The sequence below is a fragment of the Saimiri boliviensis genome, chromosome 1, assembly GCF_048565385.1.
Source record: "Saimiri boliviensis isolate mSaiBol1 chromosome 1, mSaiBol1.pri, whole genome shotgun sequence".
Taxonomy (NCBI): Eukaryota; Metazoa; Chordata; class Mammalia; order Primates; family Cebidae; genus Saimiri; species Saimiri boliviensis.
Window position 1 is genome coordinate 68,580,566 of NC_133449.1, and position 21,584 is coordinate 68,602,149.

The following is a 21,584-nucleotide window of genomic DNA, read 5'->3' on the forward strand; positions in this document are numbered from 1 at the left end:
TCTGTTTTTCCTTTTGCATTTTCAACATCTATTATTTGGTCCCACAATGTTTTTGCCGCGGGTTGACCATTGAATGTTCCAAAGAGAATTGACCTATACATTAATTCTGCATTTTATGCTTTTCTAGGTCTCCAGAGAGAGTCCAGTCCCTGTCCTGTAATAACTGTAGAGCACTTTAAAGAATCACTGGGTGTTAAAGGCCTTTCCCTGTATCAAGACCCCTCCAGAGTACCTGGCACAAAGACTCAGAACAACTTAGAATCTGACTACTTGGCCAGAGATGGCCCTTCAAGCAACAGCTCATTCCACAGCAGCGAAGAGGAAGGGACTGACCTTGAAGGAGACATGCTGGACTGCAGTGGGTCTCGGCCTCTCCTTATGGAGTCTGAAGAAGAAGATGAGAGTTGCAGACCCCCCCAGGGGAAGCTGGGAGGAGCCATTCCATTCGCTCCACCAGAAGTCTCTACTGAGCAAGCAAAGACAGTGCAAGGTGGAAGAAAGAACCAATTCCCAGCCCTCACACAGCCTACCACCGATGGGCTCAGTGAGCCAGATGTTTTTGCCATTGCTCCTTTCAGGAGCTCAAGGGTTCCAAATGACGACATGGACATTTTCTCCAAAGCCCCATTTGTCTCCAAGAGCAGTGTGGCTCCTTCCCAGCCAGAGGAGTCAGACGTGTTTTTGAGAGCTCCCTTCACTAAGAAAAAAAGTGTGGAGGAGTTAACAGTTATCCAGAGCACCTCTCAGGAGCTGCCTGCACAGGCTGGTCTCCTCAGTCAGACAGGTGACATCCCCTTGCCCTCGGGCCGTGAGAGAGCTGTATACACCTCTGTCCAAGCTCAGTATTCCACAGCTGGTTTTGTGCAACAATCTAACCTCCTCTCCCATTCTGTACAAGCAGCAGACCATCTGGACAGCGTCTCTCCCAGGGGATCCTGCCTGGAATCGGGGAGTCATCCTAATGACAGAAACAAAGGACCTCAGCCCCAGAAAGAAGCTGTCTCAGGCCCTGTGGCTGGCAAACCATTCCGCCCCCAGTCCTTATCCAAGTATTCCCGTCACTATAGCCCAGAAGATGAGCCAAGTCCAGAAGCCCAGCCCATTGCTGCCTACAAAATTGTTTCACAAACCAACAAGCAGTCAATAGCTGGGTCTGTTTCCATCTCATCCCTTTCTTCCAGGACTACGGAGCTGCCAGCTGCTGATCCATTTGCTTTAGCACCCTTCCCTTCAAAATCAGGCAAGAAACCCTAGGAGCAAAACCTGAGCCTCAGGCCTCTGTCTCTACCCGACCCTCAATACCCACCACGGCACTCCCAGCTGAGCCTTCCCAAGGAAAAATATTATCAGTTCTTATCTTTCAGTTCCCTGCGTCAGAGCAGAATTTCTTGAGTCAACAAACTCAGTTGCAGTGATACTGAGTTGAAGCCTCTTTAAGTTATATTCACTTTTTTGTTTGTTTGTTTGTTTATATTGATTTCTGGACTTTGAGGCATTTTCATCTCCTTCACAGAGGTCGTCCACTTCCACCAAGAACTCTGCTTTTTTTTTTTCCCCCAGAAACTGTTTAAATCCAGAAATACTTCACCCCAATCCCAAAGGGGCCTTATTGTTGCTAGTTTTAATTCCCGTAGCTCCTGTTCTAAGTCATGCCCATCGAATAATCAAGATTCGTCCCTCCACCAAATTAAGATTTAGTGCTCTTGAAAAGGGGAGATGTCTGATAAAAAGCCTGCACATCAACAGGAAGTATAATCCTGCACGAACTAATCATTCCTGTAGAAGCAGCAGCTCTAGGAGTCTCTGGATCTGTTTCTCAGTCTGTGTGCGAGCCAGGCTGGCCCTCGTGCATGAGTGTCTGTGGGTGTGGAATGTACGTCAGAGCCTATGTAGAGATACAGGCAGATGGGATAACTGCCTGTGTCTAGTCATGTTGGCAAGGCTTTCCCCACATCCATGCTTTTGAAATTAGTATGAGTGTACAGGTTTGTGTGTGCATGAATGCGTGCGTGTGCACGGAAGCATTTCTCTTTAGTAAAGCCTGCCCCATCGTGCCTTCCTCCACAATCAGATCATTCATTTTTTGGTGTTTGCTCACCTAACTGACTTGAACGCTGTTTTATTTAGTTTTTTTCTTGTGGCAAAATTGAATACATTGGAAAGTGTAGGGAAATCCTGCTAGAACTGATGTTTCAGAGTAAATTTTTTTTCTCTCCAGAATTTCCTGTTTGCTATTAACAAATTATATTTACTGGGTTATAAAAAGTTAATTTTCCTTATACATTCTCTCCTCACAGCAATAGAAAAGCATACCTTGTTACAGTTCCAGCCTCTGAGTATGTGGACTAAATGCCATCATTAGGAAATTGGTTCATCATCAGACTAGGCTACAAACTAGGCTTGCTTGTTTTGGGGTTGGTTTTGTTGTTGTTGTTGTTGTTGTTGTTGTTGTTGTTGTTGTTGTTGTTGTTTTACCCAAATTCTTGCCATCTTTCTCTACTGCCCTTTGAGGAAATGTAAATCTGAGACGTGGAAATAAGTGTTTGGGAAGTGGAAAAGAGGTGAATCAGGTAGGCATGAAAACTTTCACATTCTCTACCCTCTTTAGACGTTGAAATAGGTCAGACAGGTTAACTGTTTTTTAAAATGTCTTTTATTTCTGGAAAGATCTGACTTATTCCTAGCTTTTTTCATCTCTTTATTATTAGTGCCTTAAAATAAAGCTGGCCAGGTGCGATGGCTTATGCCTGTTATCCCAACATTTTGGAAGGGTGAGGTGGGAGGAAAACTTGAGCCCAAGAAGTTCAAGACCAACCCTGGCAACACAGTGAGACCCTGAACCTACAAAAAAATTTAAAAATAGGCCAGGCACAGTTGCTCATGCCTGTAATCTCAGCACTTTGGGAGGCTGAGGCGGGTGGATCACAATATCAGGAGTTCAAGACCAGCTTGACAAATACGGAGAAACCCCATCTGTACTAAAAATACAAAAAATTAGCTGGGCATGGTGGCACATGGTCTCAGCTACTCAGGAGGCTGAGGCAGGAGAATTACTTGAACTTGTGAGGCAGAGGTTGCAGTGAACTGAGGAAATGCCATTGCACTCTGGCCTGAGCAACAGAGTGAGACTCTAAAACATAAATAAATAAATAAATAAATAAATAAATAAATAAATAAAATAATTATCTGGGTATGGTGGCTTATGTCTGTAGCTAGTCGGGAGGCTGAAGTGGAAAGATAATTGAGCCCAGGACTTCGAGGCGGCAGTGAGTCATGAGTGCAGCCTGGGTAACAGAGTGCGACCCTGTCTCCAAAAATATAAAAATAAAGCCTACATCTCAATGGAAAGATTTCTGCTAAGACAGTTCAACTTGATAGAGTTGCTGTATTAGGTTTCAACATGAATGCTGTCACTTCGAGTAAAGGGTAAATGATTTTTCCATTAGCTGTAGAAGTCTGGAGCGTTATTTACCAAACCAGATCAGTGATTTAAAACTTATTGGAGATTCATCTAAGAATCAAGTCTAAATGCCCAATTCTATTGCAGTTCATTAGTGTGATATTCTTTAAAGTTCAGGAATATTGGCAGTAAAATATGAGCAGCTACGTTTCAACTCTTTTTCCTTTTTTAGTTGGTCTCCACCTATTTCACATGTCCAGATTAAAAGATAAATAATTGGCATTGTGCCAAGGTTTGGTTTTCCTGCCAAGGTCTCAACTGTGCCAGAAATCTGTGTCTTTCACTTTGGTGGATGCTAAATGTTTTTTCTAAGAATTTGCTTTTTTCAATTCTTGTTTCTGACTTTTCTATGTATGAGTGGATGCAAAATTGTCTTTCTAGTTGAATGAATAATTTTGGCTAATGCACATGGAACTTTGCACCCCAGATTCTTCCCATGGCCATTATCAAGTGAAACCCTCAAAAGCTTGAACTAAGAGGCCAGGAATATTCAGGGAGAGCAGGGAGAGTTCTTACCCCAACTGAGAAATTCTATTTTTTTCCCGAGATGGAGTCTTACTATGTTGCCCAGGCTGGAGTACAGTGGTGTGATCTCAGCTCACTGCAGCCTCCACCTCCTGGGTTCACCACTGCAACCAGCCCAGAAATTCCCCTTTCCAAATATTCAGGATTATCTCTGTAACAGCCCTGCAAAATGTTTTTTCTTTGGTTATTTGATAATTCTCTTCTAATCAAGTGACTATTTTAATTCTCAAAGTCAAAATCAGAATAAAATCATGGTGATTTTACTATAGTTGACTACTTCATCAAACATGAGCTTGTATCCTTGTTAAATTTTTCACTGGAGGCCAGTGGCTCATACCTGTAATCCCAGCACTTTGGGAGGCTGAGGCAGGTGGATCACTTGAGGCCAGGAGTTTGAGATTAGCCTGGCCAACATGGTGAAACCCCATCTCTACTAAAAATACAAAAATTAGCCGGGCATGGTAGCACATGCCTGTAGCCTGAGCTACTAGGGAGGCTGAGGCAGGAGAATCGCTTGAACCCAGGAGGTGAAGGTTGCAGTGAACCGAGATTGTGCCATTGCACTCCAGCCTGGGTGACAAGAGCAAAACTCCATCTCAAAAAAAAAAAAAAATTGTCGCTGGAGATATGGTGGGTGGAGACTCTACATACCTTCTTTGAATACAGAAATGGATGTAAACATATGCAAATTACTCTTGTTTTTTTTTCTTGGTGATGCATGAAAAAACTTTGACTTGTGGATTACGCTGATTATTAGTAACTGTTAGATTCTGCAGACTTGTATTACAGTAGGGTCTTATTTCCTTAAAGAGAAAAAAAAAATACAGTCATGCCCCACTTAATGATGGGGGAAACTATCAGAGAAATGCATCCTTAGGTGATTTTGTCATTGTGTGAACATCACAGAGTGTACTTAGCACATAGATGATACAGTCTAATACCTACCTAGGCTACATGGTCTAGCCTATTGCTCCTGGGCTACAAACTGTACAGCATGTTACTGTACTGAATACTGTAGGCAGTTGTAACACAATGGTAAATATTTGTGTATCCATGTAGATATAGAAAAGGTACAGTAAAAATACGGTATCATTTTATGGGACCATCATGGTATATGTGGTTCATCATTGATGGAATCGTTTTTATGCAGCACACGACTGCATATAATCAAATGACTATACTTCTTGTTTTTATTTGTTGTGTTTTTGCTTTACACATTTGATAGGGAATATAGAGCTTGTGTCCTTTCATTTCAGTGGAAAGCAATGAGCCAGAATATATTTATTCATAAAGCATTGAGCCACACATGCATTGATGAACCCTGAAAGAATCCACATTAATTGATTAACAGGAACTATTGAATTAATGATGTGATATGTGGTGAAAATATTTAATATATTTGTTTCTTGGGCTTACATACAGCCCTTTAGCTCCAAGTGCTTGGTTAGATTAGAAAACGGGATGAACACAATTTGATGCTGCAGCAGCTGCTGGGCAGCACTTAGGGAGTCTGGGTCATACACCCTATTTTGTCTTGGGTCCACTTATTATTGAGTTTAAAATGTCTCATATGTGTATACTAGAATGTATGTGTTTACAGGCCCATGTTGTATCCGAGTTGTATCACGCAACTAAGATCTCTTTCTAAATGTTCTAGAAAGATACCGGTATCTTACTGGCCCATTATTTAGTAAGTTTTAGAATACATGTACATCAGTGTTTTCAACTACTTGGTGGACATTTCACTAATGCATAATGGAATCAGATTATAATCATCAGAATAATCTGACAATGGAAATTCTATATTTGCTTCCCTAAAGAAAAAGAATCAAAACATATATCAGATATAATTTGTGTGCAGTATATCACATAGGAAATTGTATTATAGGAAATGAGAGAAGGATGCTACTCAGTTCATTCTCTAGCAGGAAGAATACAGCTTAAAATCATTTGAGTCCCTTTAATAAAGAAAAGCGTGATTCTCTGTTGTGTGTTTGGAACTGAAATTGGAGAACACATGCCAGTCAACTGTGACATGGTTGCTGGTCTCACAGATGTGGTTTTATCTGACAAATCTGGAACCCAAATTATTTTGATGAAAGGTACATAAGAGAGCCGCAGAAAAGACTGTAGCTTCTGAGGAGGCAGGAGTACCTTGCTAATGTCCAAACCACCCCTGAGTTCTAATGTTCCAATTCCATCTAAAGAAGTAAAACTGAAAACTTTAAATGGGATCGTCTAATTTAAGTTCTTAGTCTTTTCTTTGTCTTTCTCAACTGATACTTGTAGTTTTGTTTTGTTTTTAACCACCAAGAACACTTGCAGATTTGTTACTGAAAACAACACTAAAGGAAAAGAAGAGTTTCAAAATGCTTGAAAATAAAAAGTAGCATGTGGTTGGGAATTGTTTTTGTTTGAGTCCCTGGAAGTCTTCCTGGCTTACCTCCCTTGTTCCTGTTCTCACTTCATTTCCTTACTTGACATTCCGCTATTTTGAGCATGTCAGTAAGTGCATGATGAAAGGCACAGTTGAATGATCATGTAAACTTTAATTGCATCCTTTGTTGCTGTAAACAGTTTATTCTTAAATTTCAGCCAAGTCTGTGACAATCTCACCAATAAGAATGAAATGGGTGGGGTGTGATGGCTCACACCTATAATCCCAGCACTTTGGGAGGTTGAGGTGGGCAGATCGCTTGAGCTCACCGGTTCAAGACCAACCTGGGCAATATGCCAAAACCCTGTCTCTACAAAAAATACAAAAATTAGTCAGGCATGGTGGTGGACACCTGTAGTCTCAGCTACTTGGGAGGCTTAGATAGGAGGATGGCTTGAGCACGGGAGGTTGCAGTAAGCCAAGATTGTGTCACTGCACTCTAACCTGGATGCAATAGAGCCAGACCCTGTCTCAAAAAAAAAGAAAGAAAAGAAAAAAAATGGCTCACTTCCCTATTATGAACTAAAAGAAAGGTAGGTTGGCAGGACCCCAGCCTTACTCTGTAGTGACACAACCCAGAGGGACCTCTCCTGGAATGCAGGGTCAAGTTTATGTGTGAAGGGACTCTAGAATAGCTGGCAAAAATGGCTACATGTTAACCATTCATGGCTTAGTGCAGTATTCCCATAATTTGTAATTCCATAAATTTATTCTCAGCTATCTCCCAGCCATCTCTAATAGGAATATGTGTGCCCCAGTTTTGACAATGCTCTTGAAACCAAGTTAGTGTTACCTGCATTGCCTTATAACAGAACTATAGGTACATATTAAAGGGATCCGTTTGATTGATTCCTTTAATGTGTACATACAGCAATTGCAGAATTGGTTTTTACCCATACCAGTTAAAGTAGGATAGGTTAGTCTTTGGGGGCAGGGTGAAACAGTACAGGCTTTTCACTCTGAAATGGCAAATTAGCTCTATTCTTTGAGTCTACCAGAGATTCCCATTTGAGTGTGAATGGGGCATGTGTGTTTGTGTGTCTGTGTGTGTGCTTATTCATCCTCATGCTTTCTTCTGTAGTGTTAATTCAGGCTTTCCTAATAAAGGCATCCAAAGAGTACTGAGAAGTGACCATAGGTATTTGGCATGAGTAAATTTGGTTCCTTTTGCCAAAAACTCTCAAAGTTAAAACTGGAGTTCTTCTCGACAAAAGGTTGGGGAAATCAGCCATGACTTTAGCTTCATTCCCAAGTACACATCTTATCCACAAGGATAAAACGCTGTAGAGCTCATCCTGAGGGCTCATGTGTCGCATTGGGAGGGCAGCAGTGACCAGAACACCACAAGGCCCACAATATGTTTTGAATGAGGGAACATTTAATGTCATTTTTTAGGAGATAGAAACCAAATAATAAAGGACAAGGACCATGCTCATTCTGTGGAGAAGAGGTGAACTCCCTTTGCTATTTGGAATGGATTAAATGAGGAGGTCACCCCAGCCAGAAGGAGTATTGAAGTCATCAGGCCTCAGAAAACAATGTGCACATAATCTTGGGCTGTGAACAAGAGAAAGGAGGGAAGAAAACATGAAAGTCAATCTTAACAGTTTTGCAATACCTCTTATTTGCAGACCATTGGATTTATGTTACTGCACTCTTGGTGTGATTTATCATATGTATCTGATAGTTTTTATGAATTGTTTTGAGTTGTAAACTCCTATACCCTTTATTAAAATGGACTGAATTAAATGATTTATGCTTTGTGCTATTTCTTAACTCAGATGTCCCTAGGATGGCAGGGATTCATAGGTATCTTTCACTTAGTGTGAAGCCTAGTAGTATACTTTTATATTCCTGAAGAGAGGACAGCATTAACTTTAAGAGAAGTCTAAGAGAGGCCAGCATTAACCTCAAGAGAGAAGTCTTAACCTCAAGAGAGAAGTCTTAAGAGAGACCAGCCTTAACCTCAAGAGAGAAGTCTTAAGAGAGACCAGCCTTAACCTCAAGAGAGAAGTCTAAGAGAGACCAGCATTAACCTCAAGAGAGAAGTCTTAGGAAAAAATATACCTAAGAATTTTAAAAATCCATACTGGGAAGGAGAACCTGCCTATTTCCTCTCCAAATCTGAGAAAATAACACAGAGTGGTATTTGCCTGAACTTCAATGAGCTTGACTTTGTCATGATTCAGGGAGAATGGGTAACACCTCTGCTGAGTTTGCAGAGGTGGTGTTTGAACAAGACCCAGGACTCCAAAGAGTTCCGGTGTTGTATGCATGATTGAAGCCAAAGTTGCCTACTTCTGAAAATTTAAGACCTAAATATATACCCCACCAAATTCTACAATGTGAAGTTCTTACGCTTTTCCTATTTCAGGTTAACATTAAGCAAAAGCAGTCTTTTTTGTCTGTTCCTCCGCAGTTGCTCTGGGGGAAGCTCTTTTCACACTGCCACTGAGCCTTCTGTCAAGGTAGGCCCTGCCTTCCAAGTAGGGAACACAGGAGTTGTAAGCACAAGCTCCAACACGTGGGCTCTGCATTCACTTGTGTCTCACTTTTGCCCTTGAGGCTGGTTGGTAATAGACCAGCCAGGGAGGAGGTGCCCTTATATCACCCCCTAACAGCCAAGTGGGAGGAACCAGGGTGAGACCCAGGGGAAAGCCATGAGCAGATGGTTTAGATCTGCTTCTCTAGATTTAAGTCCAAGTTATTTCCCCTTCCCCTTTTACGTATTTTTCCTTGAGTTCCTCTTTTCTTATATTGGAGTAGTAAGAGTAAGTAGTAAGGGTTTAGCTTAGCATGTCAGATTACATGAAAGGAGACCGAGTAGTCCCTCAACCTGCTAATATATAAGCTTAGCCCAGAGGCCCCAAAAAGAGACATATTCTCTTCAGAATGCAGCCCAGGTGCGGACATGGATGAAGGACTAATGGGAGAAGCACTTGGGCATATTTGAATGATCAAGCAGCTACGCTCAGCAGCAGAGGAGAAACTCCATAGAGAAGGAACAGATGAAGGAATGAGAGTAAAACATAAAGGAACAACAAGCACACCTAGCACTCAGTTCATGGTTTTTAAATACCATTCTCTAATAAAAAGAGCCAGGGCTCCATGGAGAAATGGCTGATTCTAGGGCTAGCACAGGAAATATACAAGATGAACCAGGAGCATCTTGTACTGCAGTGTCAGAAGGTTAAAAAGTACTTTTTAAAAAATGGGGCCAGGTGCAGTGGCTCACCCCTGTAATCCCAGCACTTTGGGAGGCTGAGACAGGTGGATCATGAGGTCAGGAGATCAAGACCATCCTGGCTAACATGGTGAAAACCTGTCTCTACTAAAGATACAAAAAATTAGCTGGGCATGGTGGCGGGCACGTGTAGTCCCAGTTACTCAGGAGGCTGAGGCAGGAGAATCGCTTGAACCTGGGAGGCGGAGGCTGCAGTGAGCCAAGATCGAGCCATTGCACTCCAGCCTGGTGACAGAGCAAGACTCTGTCTCAAAATAAAATGGGCCCAGTTCAGTGGCTCAGGCCTGTAATCCCAGCACTTTGGGAGGCCAAGGTGGGTGGAGTTCGAGACCAGCCTGGCCAACAAGGTGAAACCCTATCTCTACCCACCCCTCCAAAATTACAAAAATTAGCAAGGCATAGTGGCATGCCTCTGTAGTCCCAGCTACTTGGGAGGCTGAGGTGGGAGGTGGAGGTTGCAGTGAGCCAAGATCGCACCACTATACTCCAGCTTGCGCAACAGAGTGAAACCGCACTTAAAAAAAAAAAATGTTAGGCCGGGCATGGTGGCTCATCCCTGTAATCTCAGCACTTTGGGAGGCTGAGGTGGGTGGATCACCTGAGGTCAGGAGTTTGAGACCAGCCTGAACAATATGGAGAAACCCCGTCTCTACTAAAAAAAAAAAGTACAAAATTAGCCGGGCAGGGTAGCACATGCCTGTAATCCCAGCTACTCCGGAGGCTGAGGCAGGAGAATTGCTTGAACCCAGGAGGGGGAGGTTGCAATGATCTGAGATCACGCCACTGCACTCCAGCCTGGGTAACAAAAGTGAAACTCCATTTCAAACAAACAAACAAACAAAAAGTTAAAGTGGTAAATTTTAGCCTGGGCAATGTAGTGAGACCTCATTTCCACAAAAAATTTAAAAATTAGCTGAACGTGGTGGTTCACACCTGTAGTCCCAGCTACTCAGGAGGCTGAGATGGGAGGATCACTTGGGCCATGGAGGTGAAGGCTGCTGTGAGCCAAGATCATGCCACCACTCCAACCTGGATGACAAAGCGAGATCTTGTCTCAAACAAAATTAAAATTAAAAAATGTTAGGCTGGGCACAGTGGCTCACTCCCTCATCAGTTGCGATGAGCTGAGATCACGCCATTGCATTCCAGCTTGGGCAACCAAAGCAAAACTAGAGTTTTGCTCAGGCTGGAGTGGTGGCATGATGTTGGCTCACTGCAGCCTCGACCTCCACGGCTCAATGGCTCAGGTGATCTTCCCATCTCAGCCTCCTGAGTATCTGAGACTACAGATGTGAATTACCAAACTCAGCTAATTTTTTAATCTTTTGTGGAAATGAGGTCTCACTATATTGCCCAGGCTAAAATTTACCACTTTAACTTTTTTTTTGTTTTTGCTTTTGTGTTTTCTGACATGGATGACAAAGCAAGATCTTGTCTCAAAAAAAAAAAGTGTGTACATACATATATATATATATATATATATATATATATATATATGCCAGGCATGGTGGCTCATGTCTGTGATCCTGAAACAGAGGAGGCCAAGACAGGAGAATCATTTGGGACTAGGCATCCGAGACCAGCCTGGGCAAACACATTGAATTCCCATCTCTACCAAAAGAAAAACAGGGAAAAAAAAGAGTCATGGGAACACAAGAGCCAACCCGAAAAAACTCCCAATGGTCAAAACTAGAACAAATTGAGCAATAAAATAAACACTATATTATTAGATAATAACACATAGGATAAACATCCATGAGCCCATACTGGTATCAAAAATGATTGACTAAATAAACAGGATAAATGGAGGAAAAAATCTCTCACAGAGAAATTCAATTAATCCCTCCCACCGGAAGTGGAACTCAAGACTTTGTGTATTGAAACACAGCCACACTCTTTCATTTTTGTATTGCCTGTGGCTGCTTTTGCTCTATAAGGACACGGTGGAGGCGCTGCAACAGAGACCATGTGGTCTGCAAAGACAAAAATATTTACCCTCTGGCCCTTTACAGAAAAGTGATTTGACTCCCACTCTAACTAATTCTTGCAACCTGCTCCTCTCACCTCCTGCCCCTGATAAGCACATTCTACTCAGCAAGCTGGGGTCCCCTTCCCTGCTAGGGCCCCTCATTAGCAGAATCCCTCCAGGACAGCTCAGCCTGGCTTACTTCTGCAGAGCCCGCTTGGCCCATGGGAAAGCCTTGGCATCCTTGTCCCACCAAATATCGGGAATGCAAGCTGGTCTCCTGTTCCTTCTCCCTTTGCTGTGCCACTTGTGGGCGACTTGGACCTGCCTCCCATCTCTGGAATTTATCCCCAAACTCCTGAGGACACTCCAAGGACTATCTTACCATATTTTACCCTAATAATTGGGGAGACTGACCTCAAAATTTCTGCAGGTCAGGAAGCCTGCGGCCAGAGAGCGAGACTTCACACTCCTCTATCACAGGCACCCTGGGACCTATGAGTCTCGGTTGGCTTGTCTTACTAAACCTGGATGGGATGAGTGGAGGTGTCACTGTTTTGTTTTGTTTTGTTTTGTTTTGTTTTTTAAACATCTTTCAGGAAGCCTAACCACTTTAAAATGTTTTTGGCCTTATCACCCAATGTCCTTGACTTGGAGGCTTAAGCCAAAACTCCAAGTCAGCAGGAAAGTCCCAGTCCATACCCTGTTACACAGGGCTACCATGCTGGGTAACTCCTGTAATGATTCACATTGCATCCTATTTTATTGTAGCCCCTGGAGTTAAACAGGACACACCCTTCATAGCCGGAAGAGGTAGCCCTCCAGCTACATTGACAGATACAAAGCTGCAAACCTGAATGACCAGGTGTTCCCAGGTATTCCCTTAGATCTCAAATCTAAGGACACCTGGCTTTGGAGGTAAAAGGAGAGAAGTACAGTTTGATGAAGGAAATCAAGGTTTTGTTGGTTATTGAGGTAATCATTAGGTATAAAATAGTATAAGAGCTACAAAGCTTGTAGAGAAATTTTGGGAAATATAAAAGCAGGAACGTTGTTTTAAAATGTTTATTCCAGGTCTGGCATGGTGGCTCAGGCCTGTAATTCCAGCACTTTGGGAGAAGGATGCAGGAAGATCACTTGAGGAGTTTGAGAGCAAACTGTACAACATAGTGAGACCCCATCTCTACAAAAACAAAGATAAAAAATAACTGGGCACTGTGGTGTACACCTCTAGTCCCAGCTACTCAGGAGGCAGAGGTGGAAGGAGCCCAACTCTGAGCCCAGCTCACTTGAGCCCAGGAGTTTGAAGCTGTAGTATACCATGATCCCACCACTTCATTCCAGCCTGGGAGACAGAGCACCACTGTGTCTTAAATATGTTAAAGGTTTATTCTGGACTATTTAAGAAAGAAGATTTTTTCCCCCTCTTAATTAAGAAACGTAAGGCAGTGCAGAGGGGGCTGTATGTAATTAGAGTGATAAATGGAAGGTACTATCTTCATTGTCATCTGCTTAACCTTTTTTGAGACCTTCACCAACCTCTCAGTAAAAATAAGGTCACAGTACAATGTAGCTCTGTCTCTGCTCCCACCTTCTCTGTGGAAACAGTGACTGACATCTCTTTCCATCCATTCCTGGGATCATGTGTACTTGGAATATGTTCTGTTCTGCTACCACTTACTCATTTTCTACTTCAACTGCTCTGCTGCCTGTGACCAAATCAGCCCCAGAAGGTTGTTAACAGAAAAATTTTAGACAAATTAAATTTAACAGAGCTTAATTGAGCAAAGAATGATTCACAAATCAGGCAGCTCCCAGAACCGGAATAGATTCAGAGCAACTCCAGGGCTGTCACATGACTGGATAAGATTTATGGACAGAAAAAGGAAAGTGATCTATAGAAAATAGAAGTGAGGTATAGAAACAGCTCAATTGGTGACAACTGGGGATTTACCTTATTTGACCTGGTTTGAACATCTGACTGCATGTGGTTTACTGAAATTTGGCTACTGTGACTGGCTGAGACGCATTGCTTGTTAGAAGAGTATGTTTACACATCAAGTTGGGTTACAATTCACTGTTTTTAGAGAAACCTAACTTAAAATATGTAAGGAGGCAGCTTTAGGCCAAACTTAACCATTTCCTCCTTTTGAACAACCTCTCAATTTGAGAGATTAACTAAAACTTTAGGCATTGATGTAATTCTGTCACCATCATAAGTGGAATTATTTGGTCTCAAATTTCACTGAGAAATAGAAAAACAGTGGGTTTTGTAAGGTGGGAACAAAGAAACAGAACAATAGAAAAAACCTGATTGGCTAAGGGTTAGAGCAGAGGGGGACTTCCTTATCATGCTGGAATCTCCTGTTTTCAGGAGAAAAAAGAAACAGGTCTGTTGTGGGGGGTCTGTCTGCCTCCTTCAAGTTTCAGTTTGATTACATGGCATTTAGCATGAGTCACTGCATTTTGGTTTGGTGTGGTCTGTTGGGACCTAGTACAGGGGCTCAGTCCAAAGCAATGGCCTCCCATAATTTTAGTTAACAAGGCCAAGGCACCTATGGTGTAATGTCTTCCCACTTTCCCTGTTCAGATGGGGGCTGCTGCAGCCTGCTTCAGACCCTCACATCCAATCAGCAGTTAACTGTGCTCCACTGGTCCCACTGGGGTACAACATGCCCCACTCCTTTCACTGGCTAGAAAGCAGCAGAACCCTGGGCTCAGGGCTCACACAGTCCTAGATGTTTTAATGAAACAACTTCTTTTCTATGTCACCTTTGTTTCAAACCCTCTCCCTGAGCCTGAGGCAGAGTTCATGGGGTTGGTCCAGAAGACAGTCTGAGCAGCTGGGCTCCCTGATCTTTGATCAAATGTATGAACTGACTCTTTCCTCGAGAGAGGAATTCTTCCCCAGGATGAATTCTTTCCCAGAAGGCTTCACCATGCCTCAGGTAAATATTTCTCTGTTGCACCTGCCACATCAGCCCAGCGAAAATGCTCAAATCCATCTCATTTCTAGGAAGAACACAGATTAGTCGGATGACCTCAGATATCACTCCTTGTAGAATGTCAGGAATGAATCTAAAAGTGTTACAGGAGAATAAAGCAACAGCATCATTACAGCTACCTATGTGACAAGCTCAGTTCAAGGCACTTTGAATGCATTTTCTCTAACACTCAACCATTTTCAATAGGTATTGCTTCCTACATTTTACAGTTTAGGAAAGTTAGCTCATCCATTCAACAAGGTTTCTTTCGTGTTTTGTTGTTTTTGAGACGGAGTCTTGCTCTGTCACCCAGGCTGGAGTGCAGTGGCATGATCTCGGCTCACTGCAACCTCTGCCTCCCAGGTTCAAGCAATTCTCCTGCCTCAGCCTTCCTAGTAGCTGGGACTACAGGCACCTGCTGCCATGCCCAGCTAATTTTTTTGTATTTTTAGTAGAGACGGGTTTTTACCACGTTAGCCAGGATAGTCTTGATCTCTCGACCTCATGATCCACCCGTCTCAGCCTCCCAAAGTGCTGGGATTACAGGTGTGAGCCACTGCACCTGGCCCTAGAAGGTATTTTCATAATCCAATGATATGATCTCCAAAGTTATCAGAAACTTGTATTCAAGAGTACTTTTCAGTCCTTTCCATGAATTTCTTTAAAGAAGACAATTTCCTTAAAGAAGAGTATAAACTACTTTTTGAGAAGACTCAAAGTAAAACAATTGTTTGTGGATGACAAAACTCCTAGAACAGCCATGGTTAAATACACAGTTGGCAAGAAAAGTTGGTGATTTCTGTGGCACCCAACAATTTAACATAATAATTATAATTATTACTGATACTATATACTAAGATATATCAGAATTACAGGAATCTCACACAACTTTGGAACACACATTAACCCAAAGAAAGTTAAACAGCATTTCACATTCGACGATACTTCCTGTCCCCCACATAGCAGTCTATTCCCCTAGTGCCTTTGTTGATTTACACCTCTTCTCCAGGAGCTCCCTCAGACCAGGAATTGATTTGTTCATCTTAATATCACTCCATGAAGGATTCTGATCATCTCTGAGTAACGGGAAACCTAATTAAACAGTACTGTGAGCAAATGTTGACCTAAAAGGAAGAAGCTGAGGCAAAATTAATACAGAGAATTTATCTGGGCCAAGGTTGAGGACTGTAACCCTGGCCATACTTCAGGTTGTTCTGGAGAGTGCTCTGGGGAACAAAGGAGAGGCTCAACTTTTTTTTTTTTTTTTTTTTGAGACGGAGTTTCGCTCTTGTTACCCAGGCTGGAGTGCAATGGCGCGATCTCGGCTCACCGCAACCTCCGCCTCCTGGGTTCAGGCAATTCCCCTGCCTCAGCCTCCTGAGGCTCAACTTTTTAAAGAAAAATACACAAATCAGGGGAGGGTAACAATTACAAAAGTTGCTCATCAGGCATTCTTATTGGACTTTTTAACTTTTTTCCTTGAGACACGGTCTTACGCTGTCACCCAAGCTGGAGTGCAGTGGTGCAATCACGGCTCACTGCAGCCTCAGCTTCCCAGGCCCAGGTGATTTTCCCACCTTAGCCTTTCAAATAGCTGGCACTACAGACATGTGTGGCTAATTTTTTGTGGAGACAGCGTTTGCTGGTAGAGACTCCCAAAGTGCTGGGATTACAGGCATGAGCCACAGCACCCCACCCTGATACTTTTTTTTTAAGCTAGTCAATGGGCCTGGTAATTTAAAGGGGCTCATCTTCCTTAGATATTCTGCCAGGTGCAGCGGCTCATGCTTGCAATGCCTCCCTGTTTCTCAAGCATGTTTCAAACTCCTGGGCTCAAGCGATTTGCCTGCCTCGGCCTCCCAAAGTGTTGGGATTGTAAGTGTGAGCCACCACACTCAGCAGGTATTCTCACTGGTTTATAGAAATAACATTGTTAGTGACTGGCTATGCACGTTGAACTATAGGATATGTGGCATATCACAGCTTGACATTAGTCTAGTGCATACATAGCAAGTGACTTCAAGAAGTTATTCTTTAGCTCAAGGGGAATGAGATATTACTGCTGTAACATTTTAAATGCCTCTCTGGGCCTGATACTTTTTCTTTTTTTACAGAAATGTGGTCTCACTATATTGCCCAGGCTGGTTTCAAACTTCCGGGCTCAAGCAATCAAACCACCTCAGCCTCCCAAAGTGCTGAGAGTATAGGTGTGAACCACAGCACAGGCCTTTTTATTTATTTATTTATTTATTTGTTTGTTTGTTTGTTTATTTATTTATTTGAGACAGGGTCTTGCCCTGTCATCCGGGCTGAAGTGCAGCAGCATAATCATGGCTTAGTGCAGCCTTGACCTCCCTAGCTCAAGCAGTCTTTACAGTTTATAATCACTAGGTGCAAGGGAGGCTGAGAAATAGGTTTCTTAAATTGGACTCATTGCTATGTGAATAAAATCAGTGTTCACAGGTAAGGAAGAAGGGAGAAATAGATATTGCAAGGTACCTAGCATTGTCTGCCACAATCCTCAACAGTGCCCAGCACCGAGAACCCACTTGATGAATAGTTATTGAATCAATGAATAGATGTATGAGTACATGACCTTGTGGTCTTTGGCACACGGTCTGGGAATCTTCTTAGTCAACCAATAAAACATCTTTGCTAAGATATTAGAGAAAACATCAGTTGTCTATCAGTTATGAATGTATGTATAATGGTGCATGTGTGTATGTATATGCGTGTGTTATGGGGGCTATAGAGCTATAGGTATCTCAAGTTGTATTTGTCCTTTTTCCTAAAAAGTCACCCACTCTCTAGTATATGTGGGAAGAAGGAAAAGCTGTTTCACCTCTGCTCCTGGCTGCTGTCCCTAGTTTCACATGCCACTGGATACAGTCTTCTCCATAAAATGCTGCACCCTGGCTTGGCACAGCACCAGGCGAGGGGTGAACTGGAGAGGGCCACCCTTTCCTTCCTGACTTTCCCTTTCTGATGTATACACAACCATCACACAGGGTGAAAAAGTGTACTGAATTTGACAAAGGGTTGAGATGCCTCCATTCATTCATTCAACAAATTCTTTTTGAGCACCTACTGTGTGCCAGGCTAAGGTGCTAAGGATACAAAAGTAAGGAGGCTAATATGTCCCTTAGGAGTCTGAGGCAGGAGCATCACTTCAGCCCAGGAATTCGAGGCTGCAGTCAGCTATGATTGCACCACTGCACTTCAGCCTGAGGCCCTCATCTCAAAACAAGAGAAAAACAAGAGAGACTGACATGTCCTTCATCAAGCTTAGAGTATAGCAGGTGAAAGGATCATTAATCAGTATCCAAATTCATCATTTCAAGTTGTGAGAATGTGCTATGAAAGGACAGGGTGTTTTGAGAGAGGCTAACAGAGGAGACAATTTAGATGGAGGTAACAGGGGGCCCCAAGGAAGAAATATTTAGGCCCAGACCTGGGGGACTCAGTACAAGGGAGTTGAGAAAAGAGGAGGGGAAACGCATTCTCCATAGGGGGAAGATCTTATGCAAAGGCCCTAAGGGAGAAATAATTTATCATATTTAAGGAACTAAGGATGGGACTGTGGGAGAGAAAGCTGACAATCTGCTTTCAGACACCTCTTGTGCACACACATGCAAGCACACACAGACACACAATTTTATACAAACAAGATCACCCTATACACATCGTTTCTAATCTGCTTTGTTTTCATTTAATCTAAGTGATCAATAATTGGCAAAAATTAATGTTTTGTTAACCCAGATTTTGCAAGAGAGAGAAACATATTCTGGTGGCTGACAGAAATGCCATTGGTGAAATTTGTCAATCACAAAAGAAAGGGAAGAGAAGAGGGCCTGGAATGGGGGCACAAAAAGCACCAACACGGAGGGGTAAGCAGATGAAACCCTGCAAGGGAATCTGGGGAGGACTAACCAAAAAAGTAGCAGGGAAAATAAGGAAAATCTGTGGTTCCTGGAAAGCCAAGAAATAAGATTATAAAAGGGAGGGAGAGCTCCTCAGCCTCCGATGCTGTGGAGGTCAAGAAAGGATGAAAAACGGTCCTTGAGGTTAGCAGCACAGAGGCTGTGGGTGGTTTGACTAGAGCAGGCCCGGGGAATTATGGGACACAGAAGTCTCCTTTCAGTGGCTTGAGGAGTGGGAAGTGAAAAGCTAGAGACTAAGAGTGTAGACAACTTTTTAAAGCCACTTGGCTCTGAAGGGAAGAAAAGACAGTAGAAGAGGATTTGGGTCTCGGAGGATTTTTCTTATGACAAGGAATTTACAAGAGAGAAAACAATTGAAGACAGACAACAATTGTTCCCAGGTGGAAGAACCACATTTTATTCTTGATTCAGGGTCAACAAGAGAGACTTGGACTGCCTCAACCTTGAGGTCTAGAATGGTGGGGTGGGGATGGGGACAGAGAAAGACTACTGGTGGTTAAAAGCAAGTACGCAGCACTGGGAAGCAAACCAAAAGGAGGCACAGCCCACTCAGTGTGACGCTTCGGAGAACTGCAGGCCTGAAACCCCACCCACCCTCTTAGATGTGTCTCCGGGCCATAGAAATGACGAGGGTTGTCTTGGGTGTGGTCTCAACCTGTTCAACAACAGGTGTGCTGCTTCCATTCCAGAAACCAGTCCTCTGTCTTCTAGAACTGCGGTTGTCAAATTCAGCAGGCATCAGAATCCCGGGAAGAGTTTGTTGAAACATTACTAGGCAAGGCCGGGCATAGTGGCTCACGGCTGTAATCCCAGCACTTTGGGAGGCCGAGGTGAGTGGATCACCTGAGATCAGGAGTTCGAAACCACCCTGACCAACAAAGTGAAACCCCATTTCTAAAAATAAAATAAAAACATTACTAGGCAGAGCAAGGTAACCTAAGAGCTTTTGGAGGCCTAGGTAAGAGGGATCACTTGAGGCCAGCAGAGTTCAAGAGCAGCCCAGGCAACATAGGGAGGCCTCTTCTCTATAAAAATACTGCTACTGCCGGGCGCGGTGGCTCAAGCCTGTAATCCCAGCACTTTGGGAGGCCGAGGCGGGTGGATCACGAGGTCAAGAGATCAAGACCATCCTGGTCAACATGGTGAAACCCCGTCTCTACTAAAAATACAAAAAATTAGCTGGGCATGGTGGCTCGTGCCTGTAATCCCAGCTACTCAGGAGGCTGAGGCAGGAGAATTGCCTGAACCCAGGAGGCGGAGGTTGCGGTGATCCGAGATCGCGCCATTGCACTCCAGCCTGGGCAACAAGAGCGAAACTCCGTCTCAAAAAAAAAAACAAAAAAACAAAAAACGACTACTATCACTACTACTACTACTACTAATAATAAAAATAGCCAGGCACGGTTGCTCACACTTGTAATCCCAGCGCTTTGGGAAGCTGAAGCTGGAGGATGAATCACTTGAGCCCAGGAGTTGGTTTTGGTGAGCTATGATCACACTCCTCTCTCCAGCCTGCGCGACAGATAGATCCTGTCTCTAGAAAAAAACAAAACAAAAAGATTTCTAGTCCCCACCTATAGAGATTCTGCTAAGTCTAAAGTGGGGCCCAGGATTTCTAACATGTTCTAACGTGCATTTCTACCGTGTTCTCCTGCTGTTTTTGGCCTCTAGTCCGCACTTGGAGAACCGTTGTCCTAGAGAAAACGGAATTTCCCAGAAAGGTTCTGGAAGAATAGGTAATGGGCTTTGGAACTCTGCTCTGGAAACTAGTCAACGCCTATGTTAATCCAGAAAAGGGCAGCACTGTACCAGTACGTCCTCTGTGCGGGTTGGTCCAAGATGACCGAGCGGCGGGCGACAAGCACAGCCTACGAGCAGGGGTTAGAAACACGTCTGCATCAGACCCACAGGGAAGAGAAAGGCGAGAACCTCTGAGAGGGGATGCTCCGGGGAGTCCTTAGGGGCAGTCACTGAGCTGGGCCTGGAGACTGAGTAGGGGCCTACGTGGGGAATGCGTCAGGTTTCGGGGCGGGGAACAGCATTCGAAACCGCAGGACCAGCAGCAGCTAAAAACCCAGACAGCAGTGAAAGCAAAGGACGGAAACAGCCTGCGTTCAGGCCAGGGCGCCTGCGCAAACAGCAAAGCTTTTCCCCGCCCCCGCGCCTCTCTCGGCCGGGCTGACGCAGCAGGCCGCAAACCTCCGAGCGCAGGCCACCGCGCTTGTCCGCAGCGGCGCCACCCGCAGCCGATGGGGTGCGCTCTTCCAAGCGGCCCAGCTCCCGGCCAGCCTGCGCCTGCGCAGATCTTTAATGGTTCTGTTGGGGAGACCCTTGGGCACTCCGGACTAAGATGGCGGCGGCTGGCAGGCGGGGCTGGGGAGCTGCGGCTGTTGCCGCGGGGCTGCACAGGCGGTAGGTGACGAGCCTGGAGCTGCGAATGGGGTGCCGCTGGGCTTAGCCAGCGGAGCGGTCGCCGCCTTGCAGACCCTCTCTTGAGGCGGGTGGGTAGTGCCTCTGATGGAGCCGGCGGGTCCGCTGCAGTTCGGGGTGAGCCCTGAGGTGTGTGGCTGTAGGTGCAGGAGCTTGGCGCTTCTGTGGCCTAATCCGGGCGGACTCTGTGGAGCTTTGTGTTAGGCCCAGAGACCCGGTGCTTGAGTCTCTGTAGAGACTGGCTGTAGAGCCAGAACGGTTGAGCTGTTTTTAAATCATGTGCCTCTCTGCCCCCAGGCCCTTTGCTAGGTGCATGTCCTCTTTTAAACACAGAATCAAACTGTCACGCAGAAGGGAAGAAAATACCTTGTCTCGTTTCTTCATTTTCCCAATAAGGCCGTGAAAGAGGAGGTGACATGTCCACGGTCAGACAGTTTCTAAGTGATGGAACTCCGAAGAGATTCCAGACCCCTAGATTCCCCGCACCCACCACCGTTAAGCCCACTCCATTCCCTTGTTTTTCTTCCTTCCCTGAGCCGTACCTTTGAGTTTCACCTTTCAAAGACTTCTCTGAACACTGCTAAGAGAACATTTATG

General features: G+C 44.1%; 2 protein-coding genes across 14 annotated transcripts in view; both read left to right on the plus strand.

The window, feature by feature from the left end:
* AAK1 (AP2 associated kinase 1) overlaps positions 1 to 8,174 on the plus strand; it is a 191,059-nt gene extending 182,885 nt beyond the window's left edge. For all 8 annotated transcript variants that reach the window (XM_074398698.1, XM_074398707.1, XM_074398693.1 and 5 more), the window contains one exon: positions 128 to 8,174. In XM_074398698.1, coding sequence (XP_074254799.1) covers positions 128 to 1,254 — 1,127 coding nt within the window. In that variant the 3' untranslated portion in view covers positions 1,255 to 8,174. The remainder of the gene's footprint in view (positions 1 to 127) is intronic.
* A 12,530-nt stretch (positions 8,175 to 20,704) lies between these two features.
* The window catches only part of NFU1 (NFU1 iron-sulfur cluster scaffold), a 47,229-nt gene continuing 46,349 nt past the window's right edge, over positions 20,705 to 21,584 (plus strand). Inside the window, exon 1 of one of the 6 annotated variants that reach the window (XM_074398758.1) lies at positions 20,705 to 21,058. Coding sequence is in view for 3 of the 6 variants with exons in the window: in XM_010333508.3 (XP_010331810.1) it covers positions 20,908 to 20,969 (62 nt within the window). In the remaining 3 variants the exon portion in view is untranslated. Of the gene's footprint in view, positions 21,117 to 21,584 lie in introns of all 6 variants that reach the window. The other 5 variants (XM_010333508.3, XM_003922661.4, XM_010333510.3 and 2 more) reach the window with 5 other exon arrangements.